Source organism: Neophocaena asiaeorientalis, unplaced genomic scaffold (assembly GCF_003031525.2).
Source record: "Neophocaena asiaeorientalis asiaeorientalis breed wild unplaced genomic scaffold, Neophocaena_asiaeorientalis_V1.1 scaffold90, whole genome shotgun sequence".
Taxonomy (NCBI): Eukaryota; Metazoa; Chordata; class Mammalia; order Artiodactyla; family Phocoenidae; genus Neophocaena; species Neophocaena asiaeorientalis.
Window position 1 is genome coordinate 164,567 of NW_020172445.1, and position 15,110 is coordinate 179,676.

At 40.2% G+C, this 15,110-nt stretch overlaps 1 protein-coding gene across 2 annotated transcripts in view; it reads right to left on the reverse strand.

The window, feature by feature from the left end:
* Window positions 1-15,110, reverse strand: part of TANGO6 (transport and golgi organization 6 homolog) — a 184,705-nt gene that overhangs the window by 131,931 nt on the left and 37,664 nt on the right. For both annotated transcript variants that reach the window (XM_024733730.1, XM_024733734.1), the window contains 2 exons: window positions 5,104-5,216; window positions 3,264-3,440 (listed from right to left, as the gene is read on the reverse strand). In XM_024733730.1, the coding sequence (XP_024589498.1) occupies window positions 3,264-3,440; window positions 5,104-5,216 (290 nt within the window). The remainder of the gene's footprint in view (window positions 1-3,263; window positions 3,441-5,103; window positions 5,217-15,110) is intronic.

A 15,110-nucleotide genomic window follows, 5' to 3' on the forward strand; every position in this document is an offset into this window, starting at 1 on the left:
CATGCTATTTCCATACAGTAGATCATTAAAAAGAGCTAAAAAATTTGTTTAAATTATTTTCCTGTTTCTCCATGCTGAAAAGGTATTTATTCTCAGAAGCTAGGTTATCATGTCCTACATAGTCATTTGCTCAAATGGGGAAGATTCATTTTAAGATGGACGTTGAAGAATTACTATTATTTCAATAAGTTGCAAAAGCAAGGAGGAATTAAAGTATAGATTTATGCAGATATTCTGGTTCCCGAAGAAAAGAAGAGAAAGAGAAGGCTGAAAAGCAAGGGCAGATCAGAGAGCCTTGGATGCCATTCAAAGGAACTTGGACCTTTTTTCAATGAGCCACTAAGGGTTACGGGCAGTGGAAAAAGACATGATCTTCATAGGAAGAGATTCAGTCAACCTCAGTGAACCAATTGTTGAGTTATGAAAATGCATAAAGGCACAGAAAACTGAGGCAGCCAAATTTCCAAGTAATAAAATGTGGCTAAGTTATCAAAAACGGTGCCATGATTTCTGCAAAAAGTTTCAAGAAAATTCTCATGAGGTACTATGGCTTCTAGCTTTCATTCATCGGATAAGTGTAAAAGCCAATATATAGTATTCTTATACTGCATCATGTAAATAAATACAAAGGTACAGAAGACACACCAAAACACTAAAATGTAAACAGTGATTAGGATAGTGGTTGATTTTTGTTTTTCTCTTTATGCTTTTTTGTATTATACAAAGAACGTGTATTACTTTTGTGATGAAAGAATAAAATTTCTGGGACTTCCCTGGCGGCGCAGTGGTTAAGAATCTGCCTGCCAATGCCGGGGACACAGGTTCGATCCCTGGTCCGGGAAGATCCCACATGCCGCGGAGCAACTAAGCCCGTGCGCCACAACTACTGAGCCCATGTGCCACAACTACTGAAGCCCGCACGTCTAGAGCCCATGCTCCGCAACAAGAGAAGCCATCACAATAAGAAGCCCATGCACTGCAACAAAGAGTAGCCCCCGCTTGCCGCAACTAGAGAAAGCCCACGCGCAGCAACGAAGACCCAACACAACCAAAAATAAATAAAATAGAGTGGTTAATTAAAAAAAAAAATAAAATTTCTTTCAGATTAAATTGAGAAAAAAAAGACAGATGCTGTTTCATTTCATTGAAAATACAATTATTACAGTTAATTTGGCAAACCGTCTAACTGGACAGTATGTCCCAATCTGCCAGTTCACTTAATAGCATAGCCTTTATACTCCTTTAGTAGAATGAATAACCTAGAAATTATGCTTAGAATTACTTCCTATATTATCCTAGAATCTTCCAGAGTCCTTCAGATCAATCATGTTATCTCCACCACGTTTTATGTTAGAAGAAAAGCTGAAATAGCTTCTAAGCTTCTGTGAACCACCCCAACTGTCAAAATGAAGTACTGTATTCAAGTATTCTTTTAAAAAAAAAGACATGACAACAACTACCTTAAGAAGCATTATTTTATTCATTCTTAAAATTTCAATGAGAGTCAATTCCAAATAGTTATATTGAGTTCCAGAAAGGTAAAAATTCTGGATCCGAAGATCATGAAATCTAAGCTGCTCTTTTAGACTTTCTTTAATCAAACTTCTTATTGATTATTGGTGCTGCTGGGCAGAATGGCAGAGTGAAAGGTAAGCGGTGATAAAGACCAGGCGGTGATATGGACCCTGCCCTTGGGGGACTAGCACCATGAGCAGGATCTTTAGAACAAATCATAAAATCACACACACACACACACATATTTATTTGGTATGGTGTCAATGTTTTGGAGAGTCTTCGATACCTAATGAAAGCTATGGACCCTATTTTCAGCAAAGAATCCATGTTTGCATATAAAAAAATCTGTGTATAATTTCAAGGGGATTATAGATTCCGAGAAGTCCATGTACAGACCCCAGGTTAAGGATCCATTGCTTCTGGCAGTGTATAGAGATCCACTCAATCACTGCCTATTCACTTTTTTTCCTACCAAGAAGAGAAACTGTAGTTTCAATAAGAACTATTGATTTTGACATATTTACATAAAGACTTGTTAAGACAGCAATAAGTTTGAACTGCTGATAAGTCACATACCATAAAATTCTCTACCTAGTCCCTAAATTGGTCCCAGGATAAACTATTCCGAGGGGTTTTTAAATAAACATGCCAAAAAATATTAAGCTCTTTCAGTTCGAGGGCATAGTTATAACCGCAAAACCTACTAATGCTCAACAACTCTCAGTAAATTAGTAGCTTAAGTTTGTACTGATAATTCTGTTTGCAATCAATGTGTTTTTTCTATTTTCCTCAAGACTCTCATATTGAATAAGTGTTTTAAAACTTAACCAAATTAACCATGAACTTAAATAGTTAAATTTAAACACTTTAACAAATAGCAGCACTTTGAATGTGATGTGACATCTGAGTAGCTGCCACCAGTTAAATATTACACGGACTCTGATCAACAAGAACTTATGGGGCTTCCCTGGTGGCGCAGTGGTTGAGAGTCCGCCTGCCGATGCAGGGGACATGGGTTCGTGCCCCGGTCCAGGAAGATCCCACATGCTGCGGAGCGGCTGGGCCCATGAGCCATGGCCGCTGAGCCTGTGCGTCCGGAGCCTGTGCTCCGCAACGGGGGAGGCCACAACAGTGAGAGGCCCGCGTACCACAAAAAAACAAAAAAAAACCCAAGAACTTATGTTCGTAGGTAATAACATCTACACATCACCTAGAAAATGGAAATAATTTAAAATACACTTGTGAGATGTAGGAGAAATAAAATTATCCGTTCCACTAACACTTGTTAGCCGCCTTCTAAACAACCCCTAGGAGAAACAAACCCCCATCATAAAATTACCATAAAAGAGAGCTTTGAGACAATTTCCCTTAGGATTAAGTCTGACTCTGAACACACATATACCATTCTGAGTGTCAGAGGGAGAACTGGATTGTTATAGTGTTGAGGGTGAATATATGTCTGCCTTTTACTCTGCTTCACTGGCAAAGACTTTGTGAAGTAAGTGGGCTTGTTGTGATGCAGAGCTGTGAGGCTCCAGTTAATTGCACCTATTAGCTAGCATCTAGGAAAAACCTGGAGGATCATTTAAGGCTCACCTTTCACTTAGAGATATCAATAAATAGCAGCACCTCAGCTGCTTGAGTTTCTGGTTTCCTTTCTATCAGCGCCCCTTAGTGGACGAGTCACAGAATGGCCTTTAGAGTACAATTAAATCTGAAGAGAGACAGCAAAGGATGGGTGGACTCACCAAACGGCCTCTTTGATGGTAATCATGATGCCACCTTGAGTGGCAGCTCTAAAGTGGCACAGAGAATGGAGAGAGGGCACAGTTTTGCCCAACCCTGCAAACCCTTTCAGGCTAGTAATTGCCTTTTTCCTCTCCAGTTTCCCCAGCATCCATAATAAGATCTCTTGGCAAAGTGACCTGGCAGAAAAAAGCAGTTATAAATGAGCTTGTCATCTTACTCTACACATTTAACAAGCTAACATAAAAAAAAGAAAGAATGAAAGTCAGGTTCCATGCATTCTAAAGGCTGGCACAATCATCTAGTACTACTGAAGTGCAGGAGTGGAAACTATGCTTCTTGTGAATTTCAGAATGCAAATATCCTGAAATTCAGTGAGCGACTGACTAATCTCTGGTTGTAGAAGCAGCCCTGATATGACACATGAGCCCCACATGATTTTTTTTTAATTCCAAATGAACTCATTGCCTTTGAATCAGGCACTGTGAAAGAAAAGTTTACAGTGATCAAACCATCTAAGATGGGGACCAATAACTGGAGACCAAGAAACAGCACACCAACAAATTCTTGCTGATTCCTTATCCCCTCTTCTCCGTGCCAGTCAACTAGGACAGGAATGGAATAAACGTTTGCTTTTTCCTTCTAAGTCTTTGATGAGGACATGATAGTGCTGTGAGGACTTGGGCTTCAAAACTAAAACAAGAGTTATTATAGGAATAATGTTTTGAAGCCAAATGCACATATTTATAGCCTCCATCTTCCACTGCACTTTCTCTTGTCACTTCCCTCATGTCTGTGGGCTTCAGTGATCGACTGACCAAAAGCTAGAGAGTTAAAGGCAATATGTAAGCTTCAAATAATATGCAAGACTGAGTACTTCGCTTTATAACTTAATGATGATAGTGACTATTTATTGAGCTTATTATTTGCCAGGGACAGTGCTAAACACGTCAATGCATAGTTAGTCTTCATAGTAACACTATGAAGAAGATACTACTATTGCTGAATATGAGATTACATGTGGGGGATTTCCAAACACCAAAAATCAGAATTCTGTAGGATCTTTTTTTTAAAAATTTTTATTGGAGTATATCTGATTTACGATGTTGTGTTAGTTTCAGGTGTACAGCCAACTGACTCAGTTACACAAATACATATATCCACTCTTTTTTAGATTTTTGTCCCATATAGGCATTAGAGAGTATTGAGTAGAGTTCCTTGTGCTATACAATAGGTCCTTATTATCTATTTTATATATAGTAGTGTGTATTTGTCAATCTCAAACTTCCAGTTAAAGTCTTAGAAGGAGGAAGAAACAGCGTAAATCACTGTGAAAACAGAGCTGATACAAAATGAGCCCTACTTAAATTCCAATACAAAAGATTATTTTCTGGATGACTAAGGAATCCCTTCATTCTCAACAACACTGTACAGCACTAACACCAAATCCAAGCCTAAATTACAGAGTGCCACATTCAGATCCAGATTTCCCCAGCTTGATTTCTAACTACTCACAAGGTATTTATGATCCAACCTCTATTTCCTCCTCCCTAGACATGTAATTCCAGTATTTCTCACTGATCAAACAGTGGCATGTTCATACATGTAAACGGAGATTTCATTTCTGATGTCTAAGAGGCTGAGGAAAGTCATTCTAAACACTAGATCCAATCCCGTGCAATCTGCAAAGCTCTCTTTCTTTTCTAGAGAACTATCAAATGTTCTCCTGACTTTGAAAGAAAAAAAATAATTATAAAGTGGCGTAAGTCATATTCAAAATAAGAACAACATACAAGAAAGACTTCAGTATTTACAAACAATAAGGTTCTCTAGATTGCTTACCTTATGTGAGACACACTGTGCTTGGTAAAACAGTAGAGAGAAAAGAGCACTCCCAGGACAGGAAGCAGGGAATCCACCAAAACTGTTAAAGGTTCATTCCCGACCACGTAAACCTAGGGAAAAGGAAATGGTGGTACACTGAGTGCGAGGCCGGAGCAATGGGAATCAAACACCATACACGAATTAGCAGGGCTTGGAGGCTTATCTTAAGCAACACTCTAGCCCTGAGGTGAACAATTGTAGCTCTAAGCCTAAGGAAATCATCTGAGATTAGCAGACAGGCTGCATCAAAGGAAGACTAAAAAGGGAGCATTGCTCTTTCATGCGTGCAGCCTTAAGAGCTGCTGGGTGAACCAGGTAGGTGAACCCATTTTCTGACCCCTTCCTTTCCTACTTCTGACTACCTCAAGAGTCTCTTCACCTATTATTCATCAATACAATAATTACCTTACTGCTAAAGGCCCTGCTATTAGAAACTAACAAGCAATGACCACCAAACAGAAAAGCTTAAGACTAGATTTGAAAGAAAACAAAGCAAAACACAGCTTGCTCTAGATTTGTCGTTCTTAAGATGTAACTGTCACATGGGCATGTCCTATTCTCTCCAGTTCAATAAATGTGCACCTAGATCTGCACTGGCTTCACAGGGTTAAGTATGTGAGGATTCTGATGTTTATTAACAATAACTATGTTAACTGTTTCATTTGTACCTTTTAAAAAGGATTCAACAAACTCTTCTGAATCTACTGGAATCAAAGTACTGTTCTAAGCACTGTAGTGAATATAAAAGTGAACAAGAATTGTTCTCTCTCATTGTTTGTGATCTAACAGGAAAAATAAAACAAACCAATAATAATAAGATTAATGTTAATATTATTATTATTCAAGGTGGATAATTTAAAGTATCTTATGAAGTGCCAAAATGCTATTCAAAACTCCAATCAAACACAATAGGATTTTATTTCACTTTATTTTTTAAAATTCTACAAGCTTACTGTTATTTATTTATTTATGGCTGCGTTGGGTCTTCGTTGCTGCGCGTGGGCTTTCTCTAGTTACAGCGAGCGGGGGCTACTCTTCATTGTGGTACGTGGTCTTCTCATTGTGGTAGCTTCTCTTGTTGCGGAGCATGAGCGTGCAGGCTTCAGTAGTTGCAGCATGCAGGCTCAGTAGCTGTGGCTCGTGGGCTCTAGAACACAGGCTAAGTAGTTGTGGCGCATGGGCTTAGTTGCTCCACGGCATGTGTGATCTTCCTGGAGCAGGGATTGAACCCGTGTCCCCTGCACTGGCAGGTGGATTCTTAACCACTGGACCACCAGGGAAGTCCCCACAATAGGATTTTAAAATGCAATTCTGTTCTAATAAATTAACTAAAACTTGATGGTATAGACAATAATAATAATAAAAGAAGAAGAAAGAGGATCTGACAATGATTACATACTTAATATGTGTTCCAGAAACTATGCTGGGATTTTTATCTCCCGGGTACTATGTTAGATTTTTTAAAGAGTTTGCACATTGAAATTATAACTATCTCACGAAGTCTGTATTAGCAGACCTATTTTAAAGGACGAGGAAAGGGAAACGTCAAGAGGCCCTAATTTACAGAAAGAGCATTGAGGTAGAAATCAATGATGTTTATGGGAAACTAAAGGTCATGGAGGCACAAGCTGGAAAAATCTCTGTGCTTTTCTAGAGAACCCTGTCCCTTTAAATCAAACCTAATTTTTCACACTCCTTAAGCCTCCCAACTCCCCTATGGAGCCTGATAACGAAGGAGCCAGCTTCCTCTGCAGGATCTAACCTCCATAAGCCCAGCTAAATGAGGTGCAGCACTGCATGGCAGTGTTCAGAAATAATATGTGGGGCTAATTATGATATCACCAATTGCAGGAGGTAAAAAGGAGATTCCCCCAGATAACGTAAGGGCCTACTGTTTGCCTCTGGATTGTGTGTTCCAGAGGTAATCCCTAAGGAGCCATCCTTCCTTACCAGCATCTTTAGTACAAAAAAACAAACAAACAAACAAATGAAGCTAAATCTTTATTATTTACTGGGCTAAAACACTTCAAACTTTAACATGAATTCAAATCAAGCACCTTTCTCAGAGGTATATGCTGTTGTTGATAAACTCCAATTTTTAAATTCTCTTCTTGTACTTTTCTGTATTTTCTTACAAGGAATACAAAAAAACTGCACAGCTATTTATACATATACATATGTGATTCATTTTTATGTAAAGGTTCAGCGTATGTTTACTGAGTGCCAACTGTGTGCCAGACACGTCTGTGGTTCTGTGGATACAGTGGGAAACAAATTATCTGCTTCAAAGGAGCATACATTGTAGTGAGGGGACAGAAAATAAACAAATATATAATATCAGACAGTGACAAGTGCTAGAAGAAAAACAAGTTTAAAGGGATAGAGAGTGATGAGGGGAAGAGCGTGTGGAAAGAGGGAGAAATTAAGAATAATTCTTATCAATTCACCAATAATCCATTAAATTCACAGATTAAGAATAGAGAAAAATTTTTTTTCAAAGTGGAAGGATTTAAAGTCTCCTTTGGCTCAAACTGATCAATGAGTTTTCTCTATGAGAGCTCAAAGAACTTGAATGGCCTCTGCTTGACACATAAGGATTGTCACCTCCCTTCCAACATTGTTAAAATTCCTCCTTGGAGTGAGCCCTAATCTACTTCTCTTTAAACATCCTTAATGGAAGTGTATCTATTTCCAAAAATTTTGGACTGGCCATCTATAAACAATCATCAAAATCCAGTTCTATTATCCACCTCATGGATTGCTCTGCATCCTAACGACAAGATTGCACTTTATAGATGAAAGACAGGCAGTAGTACTTATTAAACTGACCCAGCTCAAGTTCTACCTCTTCCATAGGCCTGCTGTATCATTTCACTGTTGAACTGTTCATTCATTCTCTAATGCAAATATTCATTAAGCATCTAACCACCATTAATGACTTTTCTCCTATAAATTCCAAAAGCATTTTAGACCTTGTAACACATAATCAGTTCTTGAATATATAAGTCTCTGACCTCTTTAACTAGCCTGGCAGACAAAAGTCAAGTTCCCTACTTCAGCACCTGTAAGAGTAGATGATTAAGTTGTGCTACCTGAGTTTTTGGTGAATAAGCTGTTTAAACGCAGTTGTATACAATTTAAAAGAACACCACTGGGGGACTTCCCTGTGGCACAGTGGTTAAGAATCCACCTGCCAATGCAGGGGACACGGGTTTAAGCCCTGGTCCGGGAAATTCACACATGCCGCAGAGCAACTAAGCCCGTGCACCACAACTACTGAGCCTGCGCTCTGGAGCCCGCGAGCCACAACTGCTGAGGCCGCGTGCCACAACTACTGAAGTCTGCACGCCTGGAGCCCACGCTCCACAGCAAGAGAAGCCACCACAATGAGAAGACCACGCACCGCCATGAAGAGTAGCCCCCGCTCACCACAACTAGAGAAAGCCCGCGCACAGCAACAAAGACCCAACGCAGCCAAAAATAAATTTAAAAATAATAATAAAGGAACCCCACTGTTACTGCTTTTATAAAGCAAACAATAACTACCACTTATTGTATGTCCACTTAAGAATGAACCAGGTATTCAGCTAAACATTTAATATACAATCAATTCTCGTAAGAGTTCTGCAAGTTAAGCATTTTATTCTTATTCTAAAACTTTGGAAAACTGAGGATCAGAAAAGCTATGTTAGTTGAGCAAAGGTAAACTGTCAGTAAATGACAGGGCCAGGATGAACCCAGATCTGTCTGACATAAAATCCATGCACAATCCATAGAGAAAGAAAGTGGACTAGCAGTTGTCAGGGCTGAAGGGAGGAAGAAATGAGGACTGAATGCCTAATGGGTATGGGGCTTCCATTTGGAGGGATGAAAAAGTTCTCGAACAACAGTGATGATGGCTGTGCAACACTGTAAATGCCACTGAATTATACACTTTAACATGGTTAAAATGTTAATTTTATGTTATGTCTATTTTACCACAATGTAAAAAAGAGCAAAGCATGTACCCCATGGCCTCCCAAAACTAACCTCCTCCTGTACATAATGATATTTTTATTTCTTCAATCCCTAACTTTATCCCTGCTGTAGCCCCTCAGATTCAGTGGATCCCAGCTTGTCAGACTATTAATGACCGTATTCCTGTGACCTCTGCAAAGTCGGGCTGAAGTTCCCAGTGGCACCATGGACAGCACTCCTGTGCCGCCTCCTCTTCCTCCTACTGAGTCTCATATAGCTCCTTTCTAACAAGTCTTCCGGTAGCTCTCCAGGGTCACAGTTTAGCCAGTCCTTTCCAACGACAGTCCCCTCCTTCTAATCTCTTGCCTCACATTAAACTCAGATGCACGTTAACAGTTTGGTCTGCACCTGACATCTAACATTACCCGCTGCTTATACTCCCAAAGTGGAATCTGGTCACTTTTCCCTTAATGTGGATTGCCCCACATCATTGACTTGTATCTGGAGTTTAGTGACCCATAAAGGGACATGGGAGGCTGGACTGATTCAGTCAATGCTGCACTGTGATCTCTTGGTGCCAGCACTGACAATGACCAAATGCCCCAGAAAAAAAGAATCTTCCAATGAAGTCATACCACATACGGAAAAAACTGTTGGGGCTAGTTCCTCCCAGTTTCCTGCACACTAGGTTGGTGACAGTACCGACTGAAGAAGCAGTGAAGGCACAATAGGTAAGTTGTTCCTGCCCCACTGAGGGGAGGGCCTGCCTGCCCCGCCTCTGGGCCCTAACACCCAAGTGTTGTAGAATTTCTTTGGACTCTGCTTATGTGCAGTCTTTTTCTAGTAGGGGGTCTTTCCTGCTCACCAGGAGGCAAAGTGGGGTAGAGATTCAACTTCTAAAACACAATCTAATACTTGATATATTATTTCTACCTGTTGTAAAGATGTTCCATATCATTTGGAAGTTTCCTTTTTTTAGCAGTATAACTATCGGGCATGTTTCACATAGGGTTGTCTGTAAATAATTCCACTGAGCAGTTGAGAGACTTAACATGAATCAGTTGACTTCTCTGAGTCTTAGTTTCCTTATCTGGATAATAAAGAGGTTGGATTAATCAAGCTTTAAAACTCTTTCCTATCTACTCCAGCATTCCCTGACTTGACTGCAAGTTTGCTCATGGTCTTCTATACTTTTCTGGTACCTCAGCCATTAAGAGGTAAGACTAGCTGAAAAAAATGAAGCATCCCACCCCAAAATTTTTGAAACGTTGAATCTTCAACTTGACCAAGATGTAACAAATTTCTAACCCATCCTCAGGAGCTTTCTGTTCCATCAGTTCTGAAGTTAATACTCAAAAGATGAAATCCTGTTCAGCTGAAAGGTTTTCTGGTAACTCAAGTTTACTTGAGGTATCTGTACAACTAGGATCACCAAACAAAATACCAAGAGATGGGAAAGCTGAAGCAGGGAAGGTATAGACAGACTCTCAAGGTACGTTTTTAATTCTTTGGTGTGAAAAAGCCTCTCTGAGAGTAAGTGAAATGGTGCTTTGAAGAAAAGTGGGATTTCTGTAACTACCTGTGGCTTTTCCAGTATAAATGTGTAGGACAGGACTGAGGGGCAAAATAAGAGGCCTGTATGGATCTAGGAAAACCAAAACGGCTCAGAAAAGATTAGTCAAGGAGACACATGGGTACCAATGACCCCACTGGGAATCTGGGGATTTCCTCATTCCTTTCTTGGGATTTCCACATTCATTTATGAATGCATCTTGGCTTTCTATTACAGATCCAGCCCTGAGAAGAGGCCTCTGTGGTTAAGCCTCTCGATCCTTCATCTAAACTTAGAGGACTGGTGTTCTAACAAGTAAGAGAGGCATGTTTCTTGGTACTCTTAACTATGAATCATGCTCTATTGTAACTCTTTGTTTGCTTCACTGGGAATCAGGTAGCAGCTGATTCTTAATCATTTCTGTATTTGTAAACCAAGCAGAGTGGCAATCAGTAGGTACTTGGTAAATTTTTTGGTGACTGATTAACTGAATCAAAAATGAATGGGGTTTCCCTGGTGGTGCAGTGGTTGAGAGTCCGCCTGCCAACGCAGGGGACGCGGGTTCGTGCCCCGGTCCGGGAGGATCCCACATGCCGCGGAGCAGCTGGGCCTGTGAGCCATGGCCGCTGAGCCTGCGTGTTCAGAGCCTGTGCTCCGCAATGGGAGAGCCCACAACAGTGAGAGGCCCGCGTAACGCAAAAAGAAAAAAAAAAAATGAATGAACAAAGCAGACTGACTGCTGTTTACTTTCTCAAAAGTTCTATTTCTGTGGGGAAGTTACAATGCCCTATTTTCATTAAAAAAAAAAAGCTGCAGCTAGAAGTTATCAATCAATGCAAATTAACTGAACAGAATCACAGAACTTCAGCCATGGAAGGGAGAGCAGATTGAACAATAGAAGATTTGATTTTATTATATTGGCTTGTTCAGCATCTGTCTTCAATGTCTGGAGGACCGAGTTTCTCTGGAAAGATTGACTGGAAATTTGAATTTAAGAAGAAAGGAAAAACCCGGAGGAATCAAAATGGTCAAAAGTATTAAGAATAGGACTTCCTGGTGGCGCAGTGGGTAAGACTCTGTGCCCCCAATGCAGGGGGCCCAGGTTCAAGCCCTGGTCAGGGAACTAGATGCCGCATGAATGCTGCAACTAAGAGTTCACATGCTGCAACTAAAGATCCCGCATGCCACCACAAAGATCCCGTGCCCCAACTAAGACCTGGTACAGCCAAAATAAATAAACAAATATATATATATATATTTTTTTTTATAAAGTATTAAGGAAAAATACATGTTTCTGGTTCAAAGCAAACAAAACCGAAAGCAGCCCTCATGTGCTCATTTCATAGACTCCCATTATATTGTCAAACACATCCCTTAGAGACCACTGCAAAGTCACCGAAAGAGCACTGGGAAGTCAGGAATCAGGAAACGTGTGTGTAAACTTTGTTTCTGCCACCTATGTGGTTGCCCAAATCCACATATTAAATGAGTGAACAGGGATAAGATATTTAAACTGCTCTAGGTCCCAGTTTCCTCATGGATAATATAATGTAGGTGTTAAGCTTTTAGCATAAGGACCAATTAAGACAACTCACGTTAAGGGCTTCCCTGGTGGCGCAGGAGTTGAGAGTCCGCCTGCCAATGCAGGGGACACAGGTTCGTGCCCCGGTCCGGGAAGATCCCACATGCCGCGGAGCGGCTGGGCCCGTGAGCCATGGCTGCTGAGCCTGTGCTCCACAACGGGAGAGGCCACAGCAGTGAGAGGCCCGCGTACCGCACAAAAAAAAAATAATAATAATAATTCACGTTAAAATATTTTGTAAAATATATAGCCATATGCAAATGTTAAGTTTATTCCTAAATATTCTTGTTGATGCTACTGTGAATGGAACAGTTTTCTTAATTTATGGCCTTATCTTCTGCAGGGATGTACATGTATGGAAATACAAACATGATGAACCTATTCAGAATCAAGCTGACTAAATCCTAACATTGAAATTCAATACAGGCTGGAACTTGATTCTACCCCAGTTAAAGATTAAACTAGTCAAATGCTGCCTTCTAAAATATCCCAGTGATCCTTTTGACAGTAGTGTTCTAGAACTTCTAATGCACTTACTGAGTTTAATTAAGACTTAGGAGAAGCAAAAGAACCAGGCAAGTTTTACTTAATATAGTATTTTGTACTGTGCATGCTTTCAGAGCATAATGCATAAAACAGTCTTAAAAAAAAAGTTTCCCTGAACCAAAAAGGAACTGACAGTTTTTTGAGCACCTTTTAAAGAATGCAATGACCCGGGCTTCCCTGGTGGTGCAGTGGTTAAGAATCTGCCTGCCAATGCAGCAGGGGACACAGGTTGGAGCCCTGGCCCGGGAAGATCCCACATGCTGTGGAGCAACTAAGCCTGTGTGCCACAACTACTGAGCCTGAGCTCTAGAGCCCACAAGCCACAACTACTGAGCCCACGTGCCACAACTACTGAAGCCAGCACGCCTAGAGCCTGTGCTCTGCAACAAGAGAAGCCACAACGAGGAGCCCGTGCACCGCAAAGAAGAGTAGCCCCCGCTCACTGCAACTAGAGAAAGCCCACGTGCAGCAACGAAGACCCAACAAAGCCAAAAATAAATAAATAAATTTATTAAGAAAATAAAGAATGCAATGAGTCTAACAAAAGTTACCTTATTCAACCACCCGACAGCTCAAGTGACACATTTAAGTCACCTAAAGTCCCATCGATAGTCAACCCTGGAGACAAATTCCAATCTAGGTCCATCTGACTCAAAAGGCCAAGTGCTTTTCACTACACTATACCACAGAATCTGAACTGCAGCATTTAGAAAATCTAATGCTTAAATCTCACACATCCTTGAAGGATACTCTTTTTATTCCTTTGCATGTTATTCAAAGTCACAGTTCAACAGGAGATGGAAACATCCAGAAAGAATGATTGCCTTTAGGGAGGGTCCACAGGTGAGACGGAGACTAACTTTTCACTGTAGAGCCTTTGGCACTTATTAAATTTGTACCATGTGCAAATATTATCTTTTCCAAACAAAGAGAGTGAGAGAAAGAGAGAGAGATGGGAATGTTGGTCCCGGGACCAGCTCTGTCACTCACTAGTGTGATTTGGGACAAGTCACTTCACAATCTTTTGGATTTTGTTTCCTGTAAAATGAGGGATTAATTTGTCAAAACCCAAAGAATGTACCACATCAAAGGTGAACCTTAATGTAAACTATGGACTTACAGTGATATTGACATGTCAACATAGGTTCACAAACCGTGACAAATACACCGTCCAGTGTGGGATGCTGATAGTGGGAGAGGCTGTGCACATGTGGGGGCAGAGAATACACAGGAACTCTCTGTACTTTGCACTCAATTTTTCTGTGAACCTAAAACTGCTCTAAAAAATAAAGTCTATTAAAAAAAATGAAGGATTATACTGAATTATTTCTAAAGTTCCTTCCAGCTCTAAGATTGTATTATTCTAATTTACTCTACACAAATAATTAAAAATTCGGAAGGAAGAGTCAACTGGTCAATCTGACAGAGAAACTTTAATTAGAAATTCATTAAGATTAGATGGGGGGAAAAGACGTGAATAATCAAAGTCAAGATTTCCTAAACCTGGAAACAGAGAGCGAAAATGGAAATGAGAATGTAGAAAATAAACTAATTAGGTACCTTCTAGCCTTTCCTATCCTAAAATTTCTTCTGCCTTTAGGGAGTCTTGGGCAAGTACTGTGAGGAATACTAAAAGGTAACATCTCTCCACCCCCACTATCGAATTCTGGCCATTCCTCTTAAGAGCAAGAAAATATCCAAATCAGAAAGAACTGGAATTCTTTTATCCTGCCCTACCCAGAACCAGTCTCTATGCAATATGGGCCTCTCTTCACCTCTGTAGGCAAAGAAAAAAACATGACTCCCTCTCATACCAGGGAGGACAAAAGAATATAAACATTCTAGAGATTAGGCCCCAGACACTCAGAGGCAGAGGAGACAGAATGGGAAGCCACTGGACTAAAAGCTATTTGAGCTGCATATGCCCTTTTTGGCTTACATAATTTTACCAGAAATAAGGTACACACATAGAAATGATAAGAATTATTTATGCAGATGAAGTACAAGTGGCTATGCCAAGTTTTCGTTTCAATTTGACTAGCATTTGTATATATACCTGTACTGCTGAGAACTTTCCACCTGGCCCACCAGAGCCACACTGCTCTATTCCCTGCTGTATGTGAAGGATGCAAGTGTAAAAAGCCCTTCCCTTGTCATTGTTCCTGCCATAAAATTTTCATTCAGAGAGCTGAGAGTTTATTCCTTTAAATACCAAAATGTACTCATATTTTAACAATTTTGGAAGGAAATATTTCTAAAATGAATTATATGCAATCTCTTCCTTCTTAAACAAAGTATACTGAACACAGTGGTCCCAACATACTTTGC